The sequence below is a fragment of the Solanum pennellii genome, chromosome 12 (assembly GCF_001406875.1).
Source record: "Solanum pennellii chromosome 12, SPENNV200".
Lineage (NCBI taxonomy): Eukaryota > Viridiplantae > Streptophyta > Magnoliopsida > Solanales > Solanaceae > Solanum > Solanum pennellii.
In genome coordinates, this window is record NC_028648.1 from 12,169,246 (window position 1) to 12,195,181 (window position 25,936).

Below are 25,936 nucleotides of genomic sequence, written 5' to 3' on the forward strand. Positions count from 1 at the left end.
TTCAGAATTAATTCACGGCACGAGAAAAATTCTTCCAAGAGTGTATGTATTTATATATGTACACATAGTGAAGTTAGTTTAATAATAGTGACTATTTACTTAAACCAAAGTTTGATTCAACAAACTTAACTGAAAGTGAAATATCCACTTCATTTTGAATTTGGAGCGTTGAGGTGACAAAAAAAATGGAAAACCTGCATATCATCTTTGTTACTCCCACCTTCCTAGTTCATAATAATTGGTCCTTCATACCAAGTGAAGTTGTAGATATTGAGAATCCAGAAAGACTTTTCTTTTCCAGCAGCATCAAAATGAGAAAGATACTTTTTGCAATTATACAGTATTCAAACACACATGTTATTTGTAGTTTTGATGATGTAACAAACTCAGGGACCTTGTGAAGGTACCCGGTTCTCAACTTGAATAGTTCGTTGACTGCCAGCTGGAGAAGGTACAGAAAGTTGGTGCACAGTTCCCAACTTCGTCAGAAACGTCAGACCTTTCCAACCAATGGCAGGGGTTTAAGGAAAGTGACTTGTCTATACAATGTCATTTTTCCATACATTTCTCTTTAGTTTTTGCAACTTGAAAAATCACATTCAAGAACTCTTGCAAAGGCTTAAGAAAATCAAGGAAAAGAATCATTCAAGAACAACCTAAACTCAGGCGTATATTGTGTAGTTGTTTGAGGATATATTCTTTCGGTCTTACATTGTAAGCTGATCCTAAATCTATAAAGTTATTAGTGTGGTTTTATTTGAAATTCTAAGTTAGTTAGTTGAACTAATTTAGTGGGTAACTATTGTGTTGCTTAGAAAATTCTAAGTTGTCTAGAGTGATAGCTTAGTGGGTAGAATAACATCTACTTAGGCTCATCAAGCAATAGAGTTATTCCAAAGACTAGGCAAAAATATGATGAAGCTGATAGGAAGAAGATTGAAAAGGGGTACGAAGCAAATAAACTTCTTGTCTGTGGTATAGGATCTGATGAGTTCAATTGTGTCTCAGCTTGTGAATCTGCAAAAGAGATCTGGGATTGCTTAAAAACAGTCCATGAGGGAACTGAACAAGTAAAAGAGTCAAAGATTGATATGCTTACATCTCAGTATGAAAATTTCAAAATGAGAGAAGGTGAAACTATTCATGAAATGTTCACTAAACTGTCATCCATCACAAATGAGTTGAGAAGTCTTGGAGAACCTATCAGTATGAGTAAACAAGTCAGTAAAGTTCTTCAAATCCTTCCCAAGTCTTGGGAAAGTAAGGTTGATGCTACTAGTGAAGCAAAAGACCTGAAAGTGTTAACAATGGATGCTCTCATTGGAAATCTAAAGACTCATGAGATGAACCGAAGTCATGATCAGTCAAAGAAGGAACTCAAGAAAGATAAGTCCTTGATGCTGAAATAAAGATCTGAAGAGGACTCCAGTGATGATGATGATATGACTTACCTCATCAAGAGATTTCAGAAGATTGTGAGGAAAAACAAAGATTTTAGAAAGGGAGCAAATGTTACTCGAACTGCCAATCAAAATGATACTTGTTACAAGTGTGGAAAAGATGGACACTTTATAAGAGAGTGTCCATTACTCAAAGTTGAAAACAAAGAATATAAAAACAAGAGGTGAATAAAGAAAAGCGAAGGGACCTGGTACTAAATAAGAATGATGGGAAAGCTGCTGCTGACTATATGGTCAAGAAAGCTCTTGCTGCATGGGGAGACTCTTCAAGTGACTTAGAAGATCTTGATGAACCAAATGACGTGTCAATGGTGGTGGTTCATGAAGAGAAAACTATATTCAATGAGATGTTTGCTTTCATGGCGCATTTAAAAACTAAAGATGATGAGGATAAGGTAACTCTTCTTGATATGAAACATGATCTGAATACCTATTCTCTTAAAAAATTAAAAACATTAGCAAATGTTATGATTGATTTAGTTATTGAGTTAACTTCTGAAAGAGATATTATGAATGCTGAGCTTGAAAGTTTAAATGAAACTAGAGATAAAATGGATGAGAAAATGCTGAAAATTGAAGATTAAATGGCTGTTCTGGAATCTGACAAAATAGAACTTAAAAAACAGTTGCATCTGATAAATGAGAAAGCTGAAAAGCAAAAAGGAAAGTCTAATGGTTTACAAGTTGAGCTTGAAGAAAAACTGAAAACCTCTGAGACTAATTTTGGTTTGGCTTTGGAAAAGAGCAACAACTTAGAAAAGGATATTGTCAAACTTAAAGATGAACTTGGAAAATCTCTTAAGTGGACAAAGTCTTCTAAGCCGCTTTCAAACGTAACAAATCAAAGTAATTTCAACAAGAAGGTTTTAGGAAGTTTTAATATTACTCCTCCTTTCAATCCTCACAGCAAATATGTATTTGTGTCTGATAATTTGTTGTGCCTTCACTGTGGTAAAAATGGGCATTTAAAAGAAAAGTGTACTGCCTGGAGAAAGTCACATGAGAGATTTTCAAAGTACAGAGAAAAGCAAAGGGTTTCAAAAGAGAGACCTGGTCTCACAAAAAAATTCTCAACCAAAAGGTTTTAAAAGAAAGGAGTTGATTCAGCTCAAAAATCCTTTGTCAAAAAGAATCTAAAACTACCTCATTGGGCTAGAAACACTTTGATCACTCCTTTGTCTGCTTTCTGGGAACTCAAATTGAAATGGGTTCCAAAGACTAACAAGTGATTCTTGCTGCAGGTGAGTGAGAGGAGCAGCAGTCAATGTTGGTACATGGACAGTGGATGCTCTAAACATATGACTGGTGATATATCAAAAATTTCCTCTCACTCAAGGCACTTCAGGGAGGAGGTGTCTCTTTTGGTGATGGAAAGAAGGGGTATATTTCAGGTGTTGGTAAAGTGGGAAAATCGTTTCGGGAATCCATTGACCACGTGTGTCATTTCAGTAGGTTGAAGTATAGTCTTTTGAGTTCTCAAATTTGTGACAAGGGAAATGAAGTGAAGTTTACAACTGAGAAGTGCACTATAGTTAAACTAACTACAAAGAAAGTGATTCTTACTGCTCATAGAAGTAAAAACATGTATGTCGCTAACTTTGAAACATCTCATGGAGATGATCTGACATGTCTTAGTGCTCAAAATGAAAATGCTGATCTGTGGCATCGAAGACTAGGGCATGTGAGCTCATCTTTATTGAATAAACTGATTTCTAAGAACCTGGTCCTAGGTCTGCCAAAGTTGAAATTTTGTGAAAGTAAAATTTGTGAAGCCTGTGTCAAAGGAAAACAAATCAGATCATCCTTCAAGCCAAAGAAGCAAGTAACTTCATCGAGAGTATTAGAGCTGCTACACATGGATTTATGTGGACCTTTGAAGGTTCAAAGTAGAAGTGGAAAGAAATACATTCTAGTGATAGTTGATGACTACTCAAGGTACACATGGACAAGGTTCTTAAGATCAAAAGCAGAAACACTGGAAGAATTGGTAGTGTTTTTCAAATGATTCAAAAAAAGTTGAATCAAGTGATTACTGGAATTAGGTCTGATCATGGAACTGAGTTTGATAACTCAAAAATTGATCAATTCTGTATGAAAAATGGCACTAGTCACAATTTTTCTACTCCAAAGACTCCCCAGCAAAATGGAGTAGTGGAAAGGAAAAACAGAATCTTGGTAAATATTGCAAGGACCATGATAATTGAGTCAAATCTTCCTCAAAGTTTTTGGGCTGAAGCAATCAACACAACATGTCATGTTACTAACAGATGTTTGATAAGGTCTTCACTGAAAAAGAGCCCCTATGAATTACTCAACAACAGAAAACCTATGTTGAGCTACCTTAGGGCATTTGGATGCAAATGTTTTGTTTTTAACAATGGAAAGGATGATCTAGGAATGTTTGATTCTAGAAGTGATGGAGTGTTTGTAGGATATTCTTCATCAAGTAAAGCATATAGAGTTTTAAACAAGAGAACTCAATGTATTGAAGAAAGTATTCATGTTGTGTTTGATGAAGATGGAAATTTGAAAGGTGCTACATCAAATGATGAAGATGAGTTAATTGAGCTGTTTAATTCTCAAAAAATTGAAGGAAGTGAAGCTGATGTAAATGAACATTTGGGGATTGACAATGCTGAAGTGTGAAGAGGAACCAGGTACCATTCTAAACTCAAGTCAGAATATCTCAAACTCTCCAGAAAATAAAGAATTCCTTTAAGAAGAAGATCATACTGATCAGCTGAACCAGTTGACCTTGAGACCAGGATGGAAACACAGCTCATCACATCCACTTGATAATCTCATCTCACCTCTGAACTTTGAAATTCACTCTAGATCAAAAACAAGAAATCTAGTTGCATTCTTAGCGAGCATCAACTGAGCCTAAGAATATGAAAGAGGCATTAGGTGATGCTGATTGGATTAATTCAATGCAAGAAGAACTCCATCATTTGAAAGAAGTAAGGTGTGGTACCTGGTTCCTCGACTTGTTGACAGAACTGTTATAGGAACCAGATGGGTTTTCAGAAACAAACTTGATGAAAATGGTGTGATTACTAGAAACAAATCCAGATTAGTTGTTCAAGTATACAATCAGGAGAAGGTATAGACTATGATAAAACCTTTTCTCCTGTTGTAAGGATGGAGGCTATCAGTATTCTCATAGCCTTTGCAGCATTCATCGGATTCAAGCTATATCAAATGGATGTCAAGAGTGCTTTCCTAAATGGAGAATTAAAAGAGGAGTTGTTTGTTAAACAACCTCTTGGGTTTGAGGATGCTGAGTTACCTGATCATGTGTTCAAATTGAATAAGGCTCTGTATCATTTAAAATAAGCTCCCAGAGCTTGGTATGAAAGATTGTCGAAGTTTCTATTGAAAAATGGGTTCAAAAGAGGGAAAATAGACAATACCTTGTTCTTATTCAAAAGAGAACAGGAATTGCTTATTATACAGGTATATGTGGATGACATTATCTTTGGAGCTACATCGGATCATTTGTGTGAAGATTTTTCATCATTAATGGGAAAGGAGTTTGAGATAGCATAATGGGTGAATTGACCTTCTTTCTGGGGCTACAAATAAAACAATCATCAAATGGAATCTCAATCAGTCAAGAGAAGTACATTAAGGAGCTGTTGAAGAAATTCAATATGTTTGATTCTAAAGCAATCATCAAATGGAATCTCAATCAGTCAAGAGAAGTACATTAAGGAGCTGTTGAAGAAATTCAATATGTTTGATTCTAAACCTATTGATACTCCTATGGGAAGAAACTCTAACCTTATAGCTGATGAATCTGATTCTCTTGTGAATCAAACCATCTGTAGGGGAATCATTGGATCCTTATTGTATCTGACTGCTAGTAGACCTGATATCGTATATAGTGTTGGAATGTGTGCTAGATTCCAAGCATGTCCTCGTGATTCACATTTGAAGGCTGTAAAATGGATTCTAAGATATTTGAAGAAGACAGGGGACCTTGTCCTTTTCTACCCAGCAGGTGACACTTTTGATCTTATTGGTTTTGCAGATGTTGATTTTTCTGGTTATCAAGTTGACAGGAAGAGCACTTCAGGGATGGCTCATTTCCTTGGATCTTCAATTATCTCATGGGGAACTAAGAAACACAATTCAGTAGCTCTTTCAACAGCTGAAGTTGAATATGTAGCAGCTGTTGCATGTTGTTCACAATTGTTATGGATCAAACAACACTTAGAGGATTTTGGAGTAATCATCAAGGCCATACCTCTTATGTGTGACAATACTAGTGCAGTCAGTATGGGAAAGAATCCTGTTCACCACAAGAGAACCAAGCACATTGGTGTTAGATATTATTTTCTGAGAGACAATGTAGAAAAAGGAAACATTATGCTTACATATTGTCCAACGGAGGAACAAATTGCAGATACCTTCACCAAGGCTCTTAGCAAAGATCAATTTGAGAGTAATAGGTTGAAGTTGGGCATGATGACTTCAAACTTATTTCCAGTCATTCAATCATTGAATTTCTTTGATGTCTAAACTTGTAGTGCAGGTATCCTGTGTGTCAATAACCTATTGCAGGTATACATTCATAAAGGACTAGCAAAACAAATACATGGCTAGAACAGTTGAGGAATGATGATAAAATTGCATTATGGAACCTGGCCCTAGTCGAGGTTAGCATTCGTACATTAATTTCAAAGTGAGATAAAGTGACCGTTGATCAAGCCACGTGTTAGTCATCGGTTATTCTGACCGTTAGTACCATCGCTTACTTTCCAAGCGATGCATAAATCAATAGGGACCTGGCAGCTTTTCATTTCTTTTTCAAACCCCCTTTTTTCTCTCTTTTAATCCTTCATTCTTTTTGCAATATTCCTTCACTCTGTCGAAAAAAATGGGGGGACTAAATTTGCTTTAATCTCTACATTTTTCATTCTCTGATACTGCTACATTCTTCTTGTTGTTAACAAAACGTCTAACCCTTCTTCTGCTTCTAAGCAAATGCTTACAGCACTTAGTGAGATTGAACCAATTGCTTTCTACTCTCCGTCATCCACAGGGTCAAGATCTAATCTTCCAATAAGTTCTCCCTTAGATAATCTCGAAAACCCTTTTCACTATATAGATCTGAACAGTTCAAGTGTTCCTACTGGACTTGGTCCTCATCATGAAATGCTTTCAGATTCTCTTTTTGAAGGAGATTTGCCAAGGAACAAAACCTCTGAGTAGAACATTCTTGCTGCGAGTGAAGAATTGGTGATTGAGAGTCTTGCTATGATGCGAGAGGAAGTCGGGGTTGAGGAAAGTGAACCTTTTCATAAAAAAGATATCAGAGAGACCCAACCTATCTTCGATAAAACTCCAGATTTTAAGAGATGTCCATCCTCTGATTCCTCTGACTCAGCAGGTGATGAACAATCTATAAAGTGAAAGGTTCAAAGGAGAGATGTAAGTGCATCTATAAAGGGAAAAGATAAAGTGGTGGGAGAAGTGTCTATAAGGAGACCTATTACTAGATCTGACGCCAAAAAGATGATGGTTGATGCTCTAAAGACAGTGCTAAGTCTATAACAGAAAACAGGAGTGCTAGAACTTTCAAAGTGTCCAATTTTACAGTCTGGTGTGATAGATGTGTCTACTGAAGAAACAGAAAAGGGATACAGGAAGAAGAGGTCAGGGAAAACATAACCAAGAGGAACCAAGAAAGCTGAGCAAACAAAATCCACAAAGGAGACTGCTAAAAGAAAGAGGAAAAGGTCATAGGGACCTGGTACACAAGGGAAAATTGAAGAGCAGGTCAACAAACAAGAGACTATTGACAATCTGAGGAAGCAGTCTATACTGGCGGGCAGGGTTTTTGACATGGGGATAATTAATCTTGCTGGAATGGACTCACTTCATGACATGGTTGAGATTCAGTCTTGGATGCATCTTTTCAACAAAAAATCTCCCATTTTTCATGAAAAGGAAGTGGGAGAATTTTACTATAACATTCAATTTCAGGAAGATGGAAGTGTCAATACCAGAGTAAATGACATTGCTTTTCTCCTTGACGAGACTCTGTTGGGAAAAATTCTTAGGGTACCTCGAGATAGTACTAGGTCTGTGGTAGGGAAAACGTGTTCTGTTGAATTTGTGACACTGTGTTCGAAGCTTCCTACTACAAAATGTGCAGGGTTGTTTAAGAAAGTGATGAAAAGTAAGTATCAGTTAGTTTGTAAATTTGTCAACAGAACTCTCATCTCTCGAACTGAAAAGAGGACCTCAGCAACTTCTGCTGATTTGTATGTGATGGAATTGTTGTGCAAGTTCGAACCTATGAATCTTTCGAGACTCATGCTTGAACACATGTACAAGACTATCATTGAGCGAAAAGGGATACATGGTATGGGATATGGATACTTTCTCACTGAAGTATTCAAATACTTTCACATTCCGCTGGGTGTGGGCAAGGTCGGTACAGTGAAGCAAGCCTTTTCAGAGACTACCTTGGTTCAATGTGAGTGCATTGAAGGGAAAGGAAATCCCAAGAGCAAAATGGCTCAACTCATTGAAGATCAGGACCAACTCAAGCATGAACTTGAAGAACTAACTATGAGGCTGAGTGGCAAGGATGTTGAAATTGCTATTCTTAAGGCCGAGCTACTCACTGCGCAGACAGAGGGACCTGGTACTGCTGCGGTTCAAGCCCTGGAAAGGGAAAATGCAGAACTGAGGGCCAAAATTATTGCTTTACAAGAAAAGGCAATCAAGGATAATGATGATGCTAATGCTAGACTCACTCTTATCATTCAGTCTCTTTCCCATCAGTCTCCCTCTTCATATCCGTCCCATGATCTTCTCTTGTCTTCTTTGTGTGGCCTATCTTTTCGTCCTTGTATTTCAGTTTGTTGTTAATGTATTGAATGTTAATTTTGGAATGCTATTTATATTATTCCCCTTGTGTTCTAGTTGATATCTCTTGTCAAATGCTTTCTTTTATGTTTGATTGCCAAAAGGCTTTCATCTTTTCTGATATTATTATTGATACTGTTGGTTTACTGTATCTCTTTTTTATGATGCCAAACGGGGGAATTTTAATTGGTTGTTGTGACTAGACATGTTTGTGAGGGGGAATACACAGAGGAGGAATACAACTAGTACAATGTATATTGTGTTTTCTTTTGGTTTCGAGTTTATGCTAGGAGGGTGGATAAGTAATTCAGGGGGAACTTGTCCTGAAGCTGGAGTGGAGCCTGGAGTATTGTTTGTCATCATCAAAAAGGGGGAAAATGTTATTTGTAGTTTTGATGATGTAAAAAACTCAGGGACCTTGTGAAGGTACCCGATTCTCAACTTGAATAGTTCGTTGACTGCCAGCTGGAGAAGGTACAGAAAGTTGGTGCACAGTTCCCAACTGCGTCAGAAACGTCAGACCTTACCAACCAATGGCAGAGGTTTAAGGAAAGTGACTTGTCTATATAATGTCATCTTTCCATACATTGCTCTTTAGTTTTTGCAACTTGAAAAAGGACATTCAAGAACTCTTGCAAAGGCTTAAGAAAATCAAGGAGAAGAATCATTCAAGAACAACCTAAACTCAGGCGTATATTGTGTAGTTGTTTGAGAATATATTCTTTCGGTCTTACATTTTAAACTGATCCTAAATCTATAAAGGAATCAGTGTGGTTTGATTCGACATTCTAAATTAGTTAGTTCAACTAATTTAGTGGGTAACTGTGGTGTTGCTTAGAAAATTCTAAGTTGTCTAGAGTGATAGCTTAGTGGGTAGAATAACATCTACTTAGGCTCATCAAGCAATAGAGTTATTGCTTGTTGGTGAGATTAAAAACTTTTTCTAACATTTGTGTAACCGGTTTACTTTAGCTTGTGAAGATTAGTGAAACGGTTGTGACAATCCTGTGAGACAGGTCGTGGTTTTACTCCCTTGAGAAAGGAGGTTTCCACGTAAAAGTCCTTCGTTGTTAAACTGTATTTACTTTCTGTTATATCATTATTTGTGTGTCAAGGGACCTGGTCCATTGACTGATAGTGGACGCATAGATTCTAACAAGTGGTATCAGAGCCATTACTCTATATCTGGTTAACACCAAGAGAGTGATTCCTTTTCTAGAATGGCTGCTCCACTTAATCTGGAAGAGGGTCAGTCTTCAACTAGACCCCTTCATTTCAATGGCCACTTTTATAGTTGGTGGAAAGTGAGAATGCACGACTTCCTTATGGCTGAAGACAGTAAACTATGGGACATTATCTTACATGGACCATTCATCCCTATGATTGAAGAGAAAGATGGTGAAAACACTAGGCTTGTTCCAAAGACTAGGCAAAAATATGATGAAGTTGATAGGAAGAAGATTAAAAAGGGGTACAAAGCAAATAAACTTCTTGTCTGTGGTATAGGATCTGATGAGTTCAATCGTGTCTCAGCTTGTGAATCTGCAAAAGAGATCTGGGATTGCTTAAAAATAGTCCATGAGGGAACTGAACAAGTAAAAGAGTCAAAGATTGATATGCTTACATCTCAGTATGAAAATTTCAAAATGAGAGAAGGTGAAACTATTCATGAAATGTTCACTAAACTGTCATCCATCACAAATGAGTTGAGAAGTCTTGGAGAACCTATCAGTATGAGTAAGCAAGTCAGTAAAGTTCTTCGAATCCTTCCCAAGTCTTGGGAAAGTAAGGTTGATGCTACTAGTGAAGCAAAAGACCTGAAAGTGTTAACAATGGATGCTCTCATTGGAAATCTAAAGACTCATGAGATGAACTGAAGTCATGATCAGTCAAAGAAGGAAGTCAAGAAAGATAAGTCCTTGACGCTGAAATACAGATCTGAAGAGGACTCCAGTGATGATGATGATATGACTTACCTCATCAAGAGATTTCAGAAGATTGTGAGGAAAAACAACGGTTTTAGAAAGGGAGCAAATATTACTCGAACTGCCAATCAAAATGATACTTGTTACAAGTGTGGAAAAGATGGACACTTTATAAGAGAGTGTCCATTACTCAAAGCTGAAAACAAAGAATATAAAAACAAGAGGTGATGAAGAAAAGCGAAGGGACCTGGTACTCAATAAGAATGATCGGAAAGCTGTTGTTGACTATGTGGTCAAGAAAACTCTTGCTGCATGGGGAGACTCTTCAAGTGACTTAGAAGATCTTGATGAACCAAATGATGTGTCAATGGTGGTGGTTCATGAAGAGGAAACCATATTCAATGAGATGTTTGCTTTCATGGCTCAATCAAAAACTAAAGATGATGTGGATAAGGTAACTCTTCTTGATATGAAACATGATATGCATATCTATTCTCTTAAAAAATTGAGAACATTAGCAAATGTTATGATTGATTCAGTTATTGAGTTAACTTCTGAAAGAGATATTATGAATGCTGAGCTTGAAAGTTTAAATGAAAATAGAGATAAAATGGATGAGAAAATGCTGAAAAAATTGAAGATAAAAGGGCTGTTCTGGAATCTGACAAAATAGAACTTAAAAAACAGTTGCATCTGATAAATGAGAAAGCTGAAAAGCAAAAAGGAAAGTCTAATGGTTTACAAGTTGAGCTTGAAGAAGAAAAACTGAAAACCTCTGAGACTAATTTTGGTTTGGCTTTGGAAAAGAGAAACAACTTAGAAAAGGATATTGTCAAACTTAAAGATGAACTTGGAAAATCTCTTAAGTGGACAAAGTCTTCTAAGCCGCTTTCAAACTTAACAAATCAAAGTAATTTCAACAAGAAGGTTTTAGGAAGTTTGAATATTACTCCTCCTTTCAATCCTTACAGCAAATATGTATTTGTGTCTGATAATTTGTTGTGCCTTCACTGCGGTAAAAATGGGCATTTAAAGAAGAGTGTACTGCCTGGAGAAAGTCACATGAGAGACTTTCAAAGTACACAGAAAAGCAAAGGGTTTCAAAAGAGAGACCTGGTCCCACAAAAAAATTCTCAACCAAAAGGTTTTCAAAGAAAGGAGTTGATTCAGCTCAAAAATCCTTTGTCAACAAGAATCTAAAACTACCTCATTGGGCTAGAAACACTTTTATCACTCCTTTGTCTGCTTTCTGGGAACTCAAATTGAAATGGGTTCCCAAGCCTAACAAGTGATTCTTGCTGCAGGTGAGTGAGAGGAGCAGCAGTCAATGTTGGTACATGGACAGTGGATGCTCTAAACATATGACTGGTGATATATCAAAAATTTCCTCTCACTCAAGGCACTTCAGGGAGGAGGTGTCTCTTTTGGTGATGGAAAGAAGGGGTATATTTCAGGTGTTGGTAAAGTGGGAAAATCTCTTGGGGAATCCATTGACCACGTGTGTCATTTCAGTAGGTTGAAGTATAGTCTTTTGAGTGTGTCTCAAATTTGTGACAAGGGAAATGAGTGAAGTTTACAACTGAGAAGTGCACCACCATATACCACGCCTTTTCCCTCTCTAATGCCTCATCAGTCATCACAAAATCACTTTCAGACTTCTTTTCTTGTACTTGTGAATCAGGACAGTGTCATTCAGAATTAATTCACGGCAGAGAAAAATTCTTCCAAGAGTATATGTATTTATATATGTACACATAGTGAAGTTAGTTTAATAATAGTGAATATTTACTTAAACAAAAGTTTGATTCAACAAACATAACTGAAAAAGACATATCCACTTCATTTTGAATTTGGAGCGTTGAGGTGACAAAAAACATGGAAAACCTACCTATCATCTTTGTTACTCCCACCTTCCTAGTTCCTAATAATTGGTCCTTCATACCAAGTGAAGTTGTAGATATTGAGAATCCAGAAAGACTTTTCTTTTCCAGCAGCATCAAAATGAGAAAGATACTTTCTGCAATTATACAGTATTCAAACACACATGTTATTTGTAGTTTTGATGATGTAACAAACTCAGGGACCTTGTGAAGGTACCCGGTTCTCAACTTGAATAGTTCGTTGACTGCCAGCTGAAGAAGGTACAGAAAGTTGGTGCACAGTTCCCAACTTCGTCAGAAACGTCAGACCTTTCTAACCAATGGCAGGGGTTTAAGGAAAGTGACTTGTCTATACAATGTCATCATTCCATACATTGCTCTTTAGTTTTTGCAACTTGAAAAAGCACATTCAAGAACTCTTGCAAAGGCTTAAGAAAATCAAGGAAAAGAATCATTCAAGAACAACCTAAACTCAGGCGTATATTGTGTAGTTGTTTGAGGATATATTCTTTCGGTCTTACATTGTAAGCTGATCCTAAATCTATAAAGTTATTTGTGTGGTTTTATTTGAAATTCTAAGTTAGTTAGTTGAACTAATTTAGTGGGTAAATATTGTGTTTCTTAGAAAATTCTAAGTTGTCTAGAGTGATAGCTTAGTGGGTAGAATAACATCTACTTAGGCTCATCAAGCAATAGAGTTATTGCTTGTTGGTGAGATTAAAAACTTTTCCTCACATTTGTGTAACCGATTTACTTTTGCTTGTGAAGATTAGTGAAACGGTTGTAAAAATTCTGTGGGACAGGTCGTGGTTTTACTCCCTTGAGCAAGGAGGTTCCACGTAAAACTCCTCTGTTGTTAAACTGCATTTACATTCTGTTATATCCTTATTTGTGTGTCAAGGGACCTGATCCATTGATCGATAGTGGACGCACAAATTCTAACAACACAGGACTGTAAGGGCAGAAGTGGAGATAGGGGATAAAAAGATTTGGAAAATTGCAACATAATTCACATAAACCTATTTTTCTCTCACAGTTTGCTACTTATCAACTTAAATATTAAATGTAGCAACTTAATTCGATGTTGATCTCGAGCACCAAGAATGATTGTCCATTCACAACAATCTCAATAAGAATACTACAATGTGTTATTTACAAATTTCATATACAAACTTTCAATCTAATATAGATGAAAAAAAAACTTGAGAGCATAGTAAAATGGGAGAATGAACCTACAACAAAGATCAGCAAAATTAAAAAAAAAAGAAAAGGTAAGCATATCTTGATGGGAAAAAATAAAATCATATTTACATCTAAATGATAGAAAATGACAATCGTAAGAATGGTGAGTTTTACTGGAGAAATACATTGGAAATTAATCCAATAGAGAATGAGACATTGCTTACTTATCTACCAGAAGACAAAAGGGAATTAAAAGATTGTTAATTAATTTTTTCCTAATTAACGCGTGACTAAGAGGATGTCATTTGAGGCAGATTGAAAATGGTCAATAACTACAAATCTATAAGAAAAAGATGAGGGAACAAAACTTATTCCGAGCAACTGCATAATAATGCTTGTTTACCGAGAATAGATGCATGTCTACTTGTAAGATACATAAATCTATTGGGGAATCATTTGCATTGGAAAAAATTGAAGGATCACTAAACGACTCACATTTTACGGCTTTTTTTATTGGCATCAGTGATTCAACTAAAAGCCCGACACTTGAAGTAGATTCAATAACTGATTGCTTCATCTCCACCTTTCCTATGTTGAGCGACATAAATTTTTTAGTGTTCCTCGCATTAATGCTACGCTGAAAACCTGTTTCAATTTTGTGTATGAAAGAACTGTCATAATTTTTTAGTGATGCTAGAGCTTATCCAGGATGACTTTCTCAGATGAATGGTCAATACGTAGAAGTTGGTGCCGGAAACAAAAGTAGACATTTGTAAAATCTAAAATATCTAATGAGAAAAAGGTAATGCGAAATAAGGAAATCCACGTATAAAATTTCAATATTAGGCAACTAATAGGTTGAAGGGGTAGTGCACCAATTACTACAACATAATCAGAAGTCATATGAGAAATACACTAAAAAATTGTGATAGATAGCTTGATCAACGACAACAGGGGTTTCTCAAGCTTGTCGGTTACTTTGACATGTTCAACTATAATTTCTCTGTCAAGTATCCAATAAAATCTACGTGTTATTATTTTGATTGAAGTTGATGAAATTTTTACTCTTGCGGCTGAAATTAGATATCTTAAAGAGTGTAAGCTTGTTTGCATAACGGCCAATATCATCACCATACAGAGCTTTCTGAGCTGTAGGCAAGTAATATAATTATGTGAGGAAAATAAGATGATATTACATAGGAGAAGTACCTCTGTATCTTCCAAAATCAAAATATGAAATCTGATTTTCTTCTCCAGACTTTCTCGCTCTCGACTCATGTCCACAATTTGGACTCTGCAAGTCCAATAAAGAGTTTTAATCGTTATTCGATCGAAATTAAATCTTAGTACCATGTGTCCACCCAAGATATCTTGACAATAATATGGGCAGGAAGAGTTAGAGAGCCACACTAATTAAAGTTCTCTTCAATTTGTGACATCTAATTAAACAAAGACGCACATTCTTTTGTTAATGTCTAAGTTCTTACAATATTTTGCTTCTTACGCAATTAAAAATAAAGTGTCGTATACATATTCTAAAAATACACCAAATCCTTTTGTCAATGTAAGATCTTGATGATAATAGCAATGTATGCATACAACACAATTATACTTGATTATTTACTGCAGGAAGGGAAAAGGGGCATCTGGTCATAGACTAAGTTAGAGTGAAATGACTATGCAAAGTGTATTAAGCATTTTTCTGGGAAAAAGCATAATGCATTTACATGAAATTGAAAAGCACGGCATCTCAAAAGGAGGAAAAGGAGAGCCGAGAGCACAAAAAAGGTGACAGATCAACAGTGAAGAGAAATTCTTAATCAATGCACGCAACATAATTGTAACCTGCATACCAATACGGAGCTGGTTTGCAAAAAGTATCACCCACAAAAAAGTGATTAACAACAGAAGAGAGACAACAAGTTCTGAAAGATTTCACCAACAAATAAGAAAAAAGAAAGGACAAACTTTTAAACAGAAAAGATCAAAACGCAATAAACATAAATTTTGATTAGAAATTTCTATTGAAGGTGGAAAAGCTAATGTAGGCATACTATCAAACATGTTGTGTCCATCCCATTTTTTGGTAAACTTTTGCTATTCAATTGTGATAAAAGTTAAAAATAAAGATTTGATAGTTGTCAAATTGATAAGACTTGCAACTCTTTTTTGACTTTACTATATTTACCTACGTCATTAGTGACATAGGTATGATTTTCTCATTCTATAAATAGAACATTCTTGCTCATTTGTAGAATACACAATGTCAGAGATAAAATCTATTTTGAGAACAAAGTGAGGTATCCCATAGACTAAACAAGAAAAATAGTCTGTGAAGAAAAATAGAGTGTGAGCGATATTTTAATAAGATGGAAACCAAAAGAGTGTTGTTCCTTTTGAATGTATAGTAGTCACTTGAGTATTGTATTCGTGACTACACAGTGTAAATTCCTTAATATAGTAATATCAGTCGCTTTTCTTGACCCGTGATTTTTCCCTTATTTAAGAAGGGTTTCCACGTAAAGTTCTTGGTGTCATTATTTTATCATTTTATTTCCATTACTTTGACCATATGTATTTTGTGTTTGTCCGCGTTTTCCCAACAAAACACTCTCTATACAGTAGAGACAAAAGGAAAGTATTGACATGCAACTCAAACTGAGAAATAAAGAAGGAGAAAAGAAGAATTTAATTTGAGCAATATGGAAGCTATAAAACCAAAGCACACTCAGGACTTTGAACACACAGTTGAATGACTCAGCAGAAGCTGAGAACTTGATTAAAAGATCCCTAATATCCACATGCAAATATTATACATTCAAATTTAAAATGTACTGCATCTATATTTTTCAGATACAAAATATGTCTTTGTTATTCTCTTATATCAAACCAATTTATTGCATCTATTTATTTCTTATTTTTATGTATATACCTTCAGATTAGTGGAAGAAAAAAGGAAGAAAGGAGAACAACTTACCAAAAAAAGAAAATCTAATCACAATAACAACATAATAACAATAAAAGTAACAGCAGGAAAAAGAAGAAAAAGAGATCGAAAAAGAAGGGAAAAAACCACCAGTTTCATATAATCGGAGCTGCAAGAGCTGGGATGCACAGTCTTGAGAGTTGAGAGAAGAGCTTGTGGAGAAAGGGTTTGAATGATATTGTGATGGAATGGGAATGGAAAAGCACACGTGCTTAACAATTGTGCTGACAGGTGTTTTCCTGAAGAACGATGGTGTTGCCACATGTTTTCGTGAAGGGGAGAAAGTAGCAATTTTAGAGTACTATTTAGAATGTTTTTGGTACAACTTGTCATAGCTGTGTTAGTCCTACTCTTGTTGGTTTATATATAAGAGTAATAATATATATATATATATATATATATATATAAAACATACGAAGTTTCAACAAGTTCACTGGTACGGTGGCACCCCTCCTTTACACATAGATTCGCCCCTGGTTACTAGTAATTGCATCTAAAAAACATATGTACAAACAATTAATTTATTGTTGTTAATTCCGCTAACTATCATTTTTGAGGTATTGTATTCGCATAAATTGTAGCCAACTCTTATAATTAATTGGTGTATTGCCTTATTCTTATATTTATGCCCTTTGACCGTTCTTTACTTCTATTTTTTCACATGACATGTTCAATAACATAAGATTAAAATATATTTGAATATATTTCACATATCTTCAATATAAAACCACAAAATTCAAAATTGTTCCTTATTTTGCTGAACTCTTAATAAGTTAAAACCGGAAAAACAAATTGAAACGGAGAAAGCATTATTTTTAATACAGCTGCAATGTGGTAGTCCATTTATTATCCTTGACTTAGCTTCTAGTAGTTGCTGATTTTACGAAAGGCACGAACATGTAATCCTCCATCTATATGAAGCTGAAGCATAGTTTTGTAGTTCACAGGCTTTGTGTCATCACTCAATTTGAATACAAAGAATTGCATTAAAACTGCAGCAGTAATCTTCATGTTCTTGTATGCAAATTCCTTTCCAATACATATCCTTGGACCAGCCTGTGTGAGTGTATATCCAAACAATAATATTTCACACGTCAGATGTAATTTAAACGTGTGGTGATAATAAGATTATGTCGTTGGATGAATGTGAGAGGAGAATCCAGAATCTAAAGTGAAATGAGTCATGTGATTTTAGTTAATTCATGATGCATGTATATTTTAAGCCCTTTTTTGTTTTGCATATGTGCGCCAACAATTGGAAGTGAACATTATGCAATGTATTCGAAATAATATCTCAAATGGTTAGTCAACTCAGATAATCACTCAACTTTGATTTCTAACTCAAAAGTTACTCAACTATAGGTTCTTTTCACAAAAAGTCACCCGACTTTGATTTTTAACTCAAAAGTACTGAATTATGGGTTTTTTCCCCACATATATCAAATCAATTAAATAAGTTAAATGACTTTGTAAGTAAATACTCATACTTTGAGTGATTTTTGAGTTAAAAATCACAAGTTGAGTGACTTTCTATTGAAAAAACCTCGTAGTTCAGTCACTCTATGTGGAAACAGCTCATAGATGAGTCACTTCCTATGAAAAGAGCTAATAGTTGAGTGTCTTTTTGTGAAAAGAGCTCGTAGTGGAGTGACTTTTGAGTTAAAAAAAGTAGAATGATTTTATGAAAAAGAATGCATAGTTAAGTGACCATTTGAGATATTATCTCTGCATATTCAAACATCATGTTTATAGTTATGTTTAGTTAACAGACCTGGAAGGCAGTAAATTTGAAGGGGCTTTCTTGCTTAAAGGAGCCATTCTCATCGAGCCATCGTTCTGGCTTGAATTCTTCAGCGTCATCACCCCACAGATATTTCATCCTACCCATCGCGTATGGTGGGTACGCTACCATATCTCCTTTCTTCACATTATATCCGTCTGGAAATACATCATCTTGAAGGCATACTTTGGCATTCTGGATTCATGAAATGTAAACCCCGTGTTAGAACTAGCAGGGGACTTTGAGATAAGAAAATAAGTGTTGAGAATATAATTAAATAATAAAAATATGCTCTCTCTAACAGCTTAAACTTTTAGATAAAATGGTCACAACTTCAACAAAGTATCAGAGCAGACAGAGATACTGGGATTGAATCTCACCGCCACCCATATCAAAAAAAATTTTCACGGGCTTGGAAAAATCAGGTCCGCATGTGAGGTGATAAATAAGTGTTGAAGTATTTTTTGTCTACTTATGTTTACCACGGGAATGGCTGGATATAGTTTGATAGTCTCGGAAAGAAAGATGAGATGGTCACATGCTTCAACAATAAGTTTTTTATGTTTACCACGGGAATGGGTGGATATAGTATGATAGTCTCAGAAAGAAAGATGAGATGGTCACATACTTCAACAATAAGTTTTATGTTTACCACGGGAATGGCTGGATATAGTATGATAGTCTCGGAAAGAAAGATGAGATGATTACATACTTCAACAATAAGTTTTTTATGTTTACCACAGGAATGGCTGGATATAGTCTGATAGTCTCGGAAAGAACAGCATGAAGGTAATGCATCTTATCCACTGCTTCCTCTTTCAGATTGGCTGCAAAATCTGAAATTGTTCCGCTGCCTCCTTTCGTATTCGTTGTTTCTTTGATTTCTTCAGCCAGTTTTTCCTGCACATGTGGATACCTGCAGAGCATTAAAATAAACCACGCGAGTGTCGTTCCTGTTGTGTCTTTACCACCACCCATGAAGTTTATCAGTATATCTCTCAAGTACTTTGGATTCGTCGAAGAGTAATGCCAGAACCTTGACATAATGTTCTCTGCTTTCTCCTGTAAAATGTTCACAATCAACAAATTAACTTAATTGTTTAGAAAGAGGACGAAAAGTTCAAATGATCACAACTTACAGTGGGATCGCATTGTTGTGAAAGCTGTTCAGCTTTGCTACGAATAAGCTTATACATGTACTCGTCTATGATTTCCATACTTTTCCTCAACTTTGCTTCGGAACCAAAATTCAATGCCTTCTTTAATTTCCAGAACATATCAATGTATCGCAAAAGACTCATTTCACTCGCGTCATCAAGTGCTTTGATGAATCTGTTAGCCCCTTCCTCACATGAACCACATACACTGTCAAGTTCAATCCCGAAAGCAACTTGAAATACTGAATCCAAACTTGACTTCAAAAGCAAATCCTACAAAATAGACATATATATATATATATATATATATATATATATACATATGATGGTTATTGATTAAGTACGTAGCTAGCATGACGTTATAGAAGACATGATTTGTTTAATAAAGCTGAAGTAGCTCACTTGAATATCTACTGTTTCTTTTGAATTTGCGGATTCATCTAAGATGTTAGCAAGCTTGACTACATTTTTGCTGAAGATAACACAATTAACTTCCCTTATAACCCTTTTCGAGAACTCAGGGCTTGAAACTTTCCTCTGTTCTTTCCATTTCTCACCGTCTACAGTAAACATACCGTCTCCATAAAAGTCTTTTAGAATCTCATGATGGTAATCTCCCTGCACAAACATTTTTTTGGAGTCAATCCATCTGTCCCAGTTTATATGACACAGTTCAAATTTCGTGAGTCAAACAGTTTAACTATATTACACTACTTATGTGGATACTACCTTTCCATAGTTGTCGAAATTGGTTTTTAGAATGTACTCAATGTTAGCTGGATCAGAAGTGTATATCTCTCTCCGAAATGGGCTCTCAAGTCGATAAGTCTTGTATTTTGCAGCAAGATCTGCCATGTGATCGTGGATACGATGAAAGTTTATGAGTTGCTTCGTCGTAGAATCAACAATTGGATGGTATTTCTTTTTCCCTTTTTGCTTTTCTCCTAGTTTGCTCATGAAGAAAACTATCAATACAAGAAAAGATAGAGAAATAGAAGGAAATGTTGCAAATATAGAGATTGGATTCATTGTTAGAATATCCATCTTATTTTTTGGTGCCAATACTTAAAACATACATTCATTCTACTTATAGAGAGTATGATGGATTGGATTCTCTTTAGCTTTGGTATTTTAGAAGACTTGTCTTTCTTGTTTTCTTGTTCTATGTGTATTTTTTTTTTTGGGTCTTAACCAATATTTAATTGAAGGTGGAAAATGAGATCCTTATAAATTTGTCCATTTTATGATGATTTATGCGTAGTAGGACAACAATCTTGAGCTACTTAAAAGTTAAAAGGTAAAAAAATTCTTTTAGCTGTCTCATTTTGTGTGACTGTCTTTTCCTTTATTGATCCATTTCCCAAAAATAATAATGATGTGACATCTCTTTTTTATTGGTCTATCCCAGAAAGAATGTCATCTTACTATGATAAGAAACAATACTCTTAATAAAATGATTAACAACCATAGAATTATCTTTTAGATCACAAATTTCAATAGTCATCTTATTCTTTAACATCGTATCAAATTAAATAATGCCACATAAAATGAGACAGCCGAACCCGTAATAATGTCTTGGTGGTGGTGTATCATTTAAAAAAAAAAAAGGAGGCCTCAATACAATAAAACTTAGTAGCTACTTGTTCATATCATCAACAAAAATCAAGAAGTCCCAATAAAAAAATTCAATTTTGTCAAAATTTACCTTATTGTTGGGCATTTGACACTTATTATGTTGAAGCAGATCCATAGCGTTCCCTGGATGTTGTTGGACGGAATGAAATGATCATTATTTAAAGCATGTTTAGCAAGAAAGTTTGGTGTTACGTGTCGTATTAACTATTAAATTAAACGTCTCTGAATCTTCTTTCCAACGCCAATAACCATTCTTAAATGACAATACCCATTTCTCAACAATACCTGAATGATAGTACTAAAATTTAAAAATGGTCACTGAAAAGGGAAAAATACTACTATCTTTTATAATTTCATAAAATGATATATTACATGAACACTGAATGTGGTATAGATCATTTTATGGTGAACAATACAACAACAAAAAAGGAGCTGGAGAATGAACTGAAGCAGAACAATTTTATTCAGTTCCTTTTTTGCTTCTGAGGCTTCTGCTCTACTGGAGGCGGAAATAGAACACGAAAAATCCATGCAGCCAAAATTGCTCCTATGAAGGGACTGATCCAATAAACATAAAAGTGTTCCAATGTCTTGTGTGTATTGCTTAGGTAAGCCCAGCCAAATGCCTGCAAATAACAAATAGTTGCGTGTTATGGGGCGATTTAACAAGTGAAGCAGGAAACAACGAAAAGAAACAAATGGCTACAGGTTTAGGTGAATTTCATAAACCGTCATATAATTCATTATGACTTTTTTCTTTCACTTAAGTCATGTAACTATATTTTCTAATACAACGTGTTCATAGAAAATGAGGGTAAAATGAAAGACGTAGTTCTTGATTGAACTCATTCCCGGTCTTATGTTCCCCACATTGTAAACAAAGATACCTAACATTGATGAAGAAGTTTGAAACTAGACTACAGGCCACAGAAAATACAAATAAGTAATGAGAACATGTTTACAACTTACGAAGGGAAGCACGAGGGAAATAATAGAAATATGATCAATCCATAGATTAAACATATTTAGCTAATATCTGCCGTCTAATTAAATCCATTTTCAATAATTACTTTATTCCATGATAGTATGAGGCAAATACAAGCATAATCAAGGTTCAGTTGGTTAATGTTCACACATGGATAGGCACATTTTATTTGCACCATTCTTCACTTCTCTGTTTCCTAATAGAGAAATATTAGAGAAATGACATCCGTTTTGCGATGATCATCTCCTTTAGAAAAACAGAATAGTGATTTCTTATGGAAAGATTGAGATGCAGAGCAAAGTCTAAAGCAGGTTTCTCAAGACTGCCGCAATTCATTCATGGTGTGATGTGGGGAGGCTATGGGGATGTAACACGGACACAAGACAGCATTTCAGAAAATATTAAAGTTGGACAGTCAAAAAGAAATGCTTAACTATGTAATAATTTCCTAAAGAAACTAGAAATCAAAGATTGTAGAGAGAGTAACAATTGTTCATCTTAGGGTGTATTTGGCACGAAGGAAAATGTCTTTCTAAAAAATTAAGTGTTTTTAATTATTTTCTAGTATTTGGTAAGTAAGCAAACAACATTATTCCAAAAAACAAAGAATTAACGTGGAATGTCACTTATGAAACTTGTTCACTACTTTCATTAGGGAAGTCTCTCTGAGTGTAACCACTGCATTAGCAACACCACTGGTTCTCTGATGTCATTAACAATAACGTGGACTTCTAAAATCGCCAGTCACGAGTCCAGCCAAAAATTAGCACAAAGTATATAGCCTTGTTTTCATGAATGCTTGCAATTTATCACTAGGTTTGTGATCACAGAGACTTCATGCATAGTTTCAAGATTGCTAGAGCTCGAAAGAACACAGAATAGCTTCAAAAGAATATAAATTCCCTCCCAGTAATGATTCTCCTTTAAAGCACGGGGTTGTCATATTTTCTTGTTCGATAACTTTTTCCTTAAATAGCTAGAAGGGGCGCTACTAAAGAAGGTGCTAAAAAGAAATAAAAGAAGAGCGAAAGTGGAAATGAAGAAATCATAGAGCAGAAAATCCGATTATTGTTAGACCCTCAATTCAATCCCGAGATAACTAGTCTTGGAATATGTTATCCTGCAACTCTATCCAACCAAACATGAGATAAACTCATCCTAAAGTTAATACCGTGATTAGTGATCTCTTATCCCTCGTATAAAACGAGCCCTAAGGGAATTAAATTCTGACTATTCTTACAATGGGGAAGTCAATAAATCTTCTAAGAGGGCCTTTTCAGATGATTTATGAAACTGAAGTTAGATTGGATGTTCCTTGAGAGCATTCCTATCCTACTTCAGTATCTAGTTTATTGCTTCTAATAAAAGCTCAAAATCATCCATATCTATAAATTAGAATTGTCTTTTTTTTTTCGACATATGCTATATTTATGCATAGACAAAAGCTGAAATCCCAGATATGTAAGTGAAGATCTTTCATAAAATATACAAATACTTAGATAGTTGAAAAGAATTTGTCATCAAAAATCTTCATTTTCTCTTTTCCACCCTACCCTTTGAACAGTCACCGGAAGACTGATTCTTTTCATCAGTAATGTCGACAGCTCAAGTCTAGAAACCAAGCAGAAGAAAATAAAGGGTCGACTAATGAAGACGGTCAGACAAAAATATATATATGAAAGAAATTACCAAACATACATGTTTAAATGTTATAAATCATAAAAACAGTTCCATAAAAAGAACAACATGTAAAAGTCGAATAATATGTTATGTTTCCAAGATGCAAGAAAAAGGTCACTACTTACATTGGCTGGATTCATAGAAGGTCCAGTGTAGTTTGAACCTGCCAGTACCAATGGTAGAGTTACCATGGTGAGCAACCAATTCTTGAGAAGTACACTTTCCGGACCCCTTAGTACAATGACAAAGATCATAAATGTGATTACGAAGGTCAAGACACCCTCTGCAATAGCTCCGGTTTGTACATCCACCTTCAAAGCAGGCCCGTCAAGCATGTGGTGATAGTGTTTAGGCATAAGCTCCACGAGTGCTAGTGAACCAGCAACTGCACCTGCTACCTGTAATGATAAAAAATGGATTGGGCTTATTCCATTCACCTTCTTTTCTGTTATCTAAATTTCATTATCAAATCAGACAGTTCTATTTCTAGCACCAATTCAGTAGAACATGAATTTAAAAGTTCCAGAGTCGTTTGGTAGCTAGATAAGAAACAAGTTATATATGTATAAATTTCCAAATAACTTATACGACATTTCATAGGTACATAGGAAATAAGTTATTCAAATATAAAATTATTATGACTTGGTTGACAATTTAGAAACTTGCATAACTAATACATGTATAAATTATGAAAAATTCTATGTAATATTGCTAATACATGTATATATTACTGGAAAATCTATGTATTATTTTACAGATACACGGTTGAAATAACTATATAACTAATATCTAAATAAAATAACACAGAGATTCACTAATGACTGGGGTGACAAATGAACGGATATGTTTGAAATTCAAAATATTAAACTAGATTGAAATAGAAATCGAGTTGGATCACGACCCACTCAATTTTTTTTTTGAAATCAAATGGGCTAAAAAGTGGGTTGAGTCATGATCGGCCCAATTTGACCAACTTAATCTCAATATTTTTAACATCTCGTTATATATCTTTTATAACCCGAAATTTAACTCAAGAAAAAAACAAAAAAAGTTACAAATAGATAGATATATGCTATCTTCAATATGAGAACATGCGTTTACATTAATGCAAATAAAGAGCCTTAAAATAAAAATTGAAATAGAAATTAAATTAAATTCAATTCTTTCAAAATAGGCTAAATATTGAATTGATTGAGAATGACTCAATTCAAATCATCTTGAACCTAACCCATGAAATTTTAGTTCAGTCACCGAAATTTTAGCTCAAAACCTGAGCAGGACAACGAACAGCAGCAGAGACAAGAGAATCGTCACCAAGACCAGCAGCATAAAAGGCAGCATTTCCAGTTGGATTGAAACCAGCACCACCCAATACATAACCAAGAAAATCAAACACCAAGAAAATAACAAAAACAATAAGGGTAGTAATGAAAAGGGATGGAATTTCATTGACAATACCAAAATAAGAAGCTATGAAATAAGTAGAAACCCCAATATTAGAGGAGCAAAAAACCCATAAAAACGTCAATAACCCATCAGCAATCGCTGCTTTAATAACACCCATCTTATGTCTAAGGGGAGATCGATAGACAAGAGTCAACTCCCAAATCCTACTTGAATCAGTAGTGCAAATACATACAAGACGACACAGATGGAGATGAAGGACGATTCATACTTAAGAGGATACAGTTATTGAGTATAAAACTTTACATCACATCAAAGAAAAAAAAATAATAAAAAACTTTAGTTTATCATTAAAAAGTTTAAGGGTGTGTTTGGTACGAACGAAAATATTTTCCATGAAAAATTAGTGCATTTCTAAATTATTTTGTCACGTCTTATTTTGTCATGTCTAACTTTACTTCACATCAAAGAAAAAAAAGTATAAAACTTTAGTTTATCATTAAAAAGTTTAAGGGTGTATTTGGTACGAACGAAATATTTTCCATGGAAAACAAGTGCATTTCTAACTTATTTTGTCATGTCTTATTGGATGGTAGATAATATATATTTTAATGTTTGATTAGTGAATGAAAAATACTTTTCAGAAAATATCTTTTGGAACTTAAAAAATATTCTTTAGAAAATTAATTTATGATCCGAAAATCAACCCCTAAAATTGATCAACAATCAGACCCCGATACAGAACGAGGACAAGATCCTGATGACTGTTTCGAAATTCGACCCAAGAGAAAAAAATTCAAAAACATATTTTTAAGAAAAAAATTTGACAACTAGGGTTGGGGGGAGGGGAGGGGTAGGGGGTGCAAGTGGCATAAAAATTGAATTTTTCAAAATTTAAAATATTTTTTCAAAGCATTTATTTTAAAAAAATAAAATTGACGGGGATGACTTGGTGGGCGGGGTGGGGGCGTAAAAATGAT

The 25,936-nt window shown here is 35.0% G+C and overlaps 3 protein-coding genes across 3 annotated transcripts; all 3 read right to left on the reverse strand.

Moving 5' to 3' along the window:
* Positions 1 to 12,030: 12,030 nt before the first annotated feature.
* LOC107006103 lies at positions 12,031 to 16,648 on the reverse strand. The gene is made up of 3 exons (XM_027913760.1): positions 16,437 to 16,648; positions 14,539 to 14,642; positions 12,031 to 12,284 (listed from the first exon to the last, which is right to left on the reverse strand). Exons 1-3 carry the CDS (start codon positions 16,646 to 16,648, stop codon positions 12,031 to 12,033), a joined length of 570 nt encoding a protein of 189 aa, XP_027769561.1.
* Positions 16,649 to 17,145: 497 nt separating this feature from the next.
* Positions 17,146 to 20,209, reverse strand: LOC107006957 (cytochrome P450 704C1-like). Its single transcript, XM_015205454.2, has 6 exons — positions 19,982 to 20,209; positions 19,655 to 19,870; positions 19,235 to 19,525; positions 18,834 to 19,157; positions 18,087 to 18,290; positions 17,146 to 17,371 (listed from the first exon to the last, which is right to left on the reverse strand). The coding sequence occupies exons 1-6, from the start codon at positions 20,207 to 20,209 to the stop codon at positions 17,180 to 17,182; spliced, it is 1,455 nt and encodes a 484-aa protein (XP_015060940.2). The 3' UTR covers positions 17,146 to 17,179.
* A 997-nt stretch (positions 20,210 to 21,206) lies between these two features.
* On the reverse strand, positions 21,207 to 25,275 carry LOC107005517 (aquaporin SIP1-2-like). Its single transcript, XM_015204130.2, has 3 exons — positions 24,823 to 25,275; positions 23,678 to 23,950; positions 21,207 to 21,513 (listed from the first exon to the last, which is right to left on the reverse strand). Exons 1-3 carry the CDS (start codon positions 25,114 to 25,116, stop codon positions 21,352 to 21,354), a joined length of 729 nt encoding a protein of 242 aa, XP_015059616.1. The 5' UTR covers positions 25,117 to 25,275; the 3' UTR covers positions 21,207 to 21,351.
* Positions 25,276 to 25,936: the final 661 nt, after the last annotated feature.

Bases quoted from the DNA above. Each gene is read 5' to 3' on its own strand.
- LOC107006103 (XM_027913760.1), bottom strand. From the start codon at position 16,648: ATGACAAGTTGTACCAAAAACATTCTAAATAGTACTCTAAAATTGCTA. The intron at 14,643-16,436 runs CAGCTCTTGCAG...TAACGATTAAAA, and splicing joins ACTCTCAAGACTGTGCATCC to CTCTTTATTGGACTTGCAGA. The intron at 12,285-14,538 runs GTACTTCTCCTA...GTATAATTGCAG, and splicing joins TGATTTTGGAAGATACAGAG to AAAGTATCTTTCTCATTTTG.
- LOC107006957 (XM_015205454.2), bottom strand. From the start codon at position 20,209: ATGAGCAAACTAGGAGAAAAGCAAAAAGGGAAAAAGAAATACCATCCA. The intron at 19,871-19,981 runs GTAGTATCCACA...ATGTTTGTGCAG, and splicing joins ATTTCGACAACTATGGAAAG to GGAGATTACCATCATGAGAT. The intron at 17,372-18,086 runs GTCTGTTAACTA...ACACTCACACAG, and splicing joins TCAAATTTACTGCCTTCCAG to GCTGGTCCAAGGATATGTAT.
- LOC107005517 (XM_015204130.2), bottom strand. From the start codon at position 25,116: ATGGGTGTTATTAAAGCAGCGATTGCTGATGGGTTATTGACGTTTTTA. The intron at 23,951-24,822 runs GTTTTGAGCTAA...TTATCATTACAG, and splicing joins CTGTTCGTTGTCCTGCTCAG to GTAGCAGGTGCAGTTGCTGG. The intron at 21,514-23,677 runs GTAAGTAGTGAC...TGTTATTTGCAG, and splicing joins CTTCTATGAATCCAGCCAAT to GCATTTGGCTGGGCTTACCT.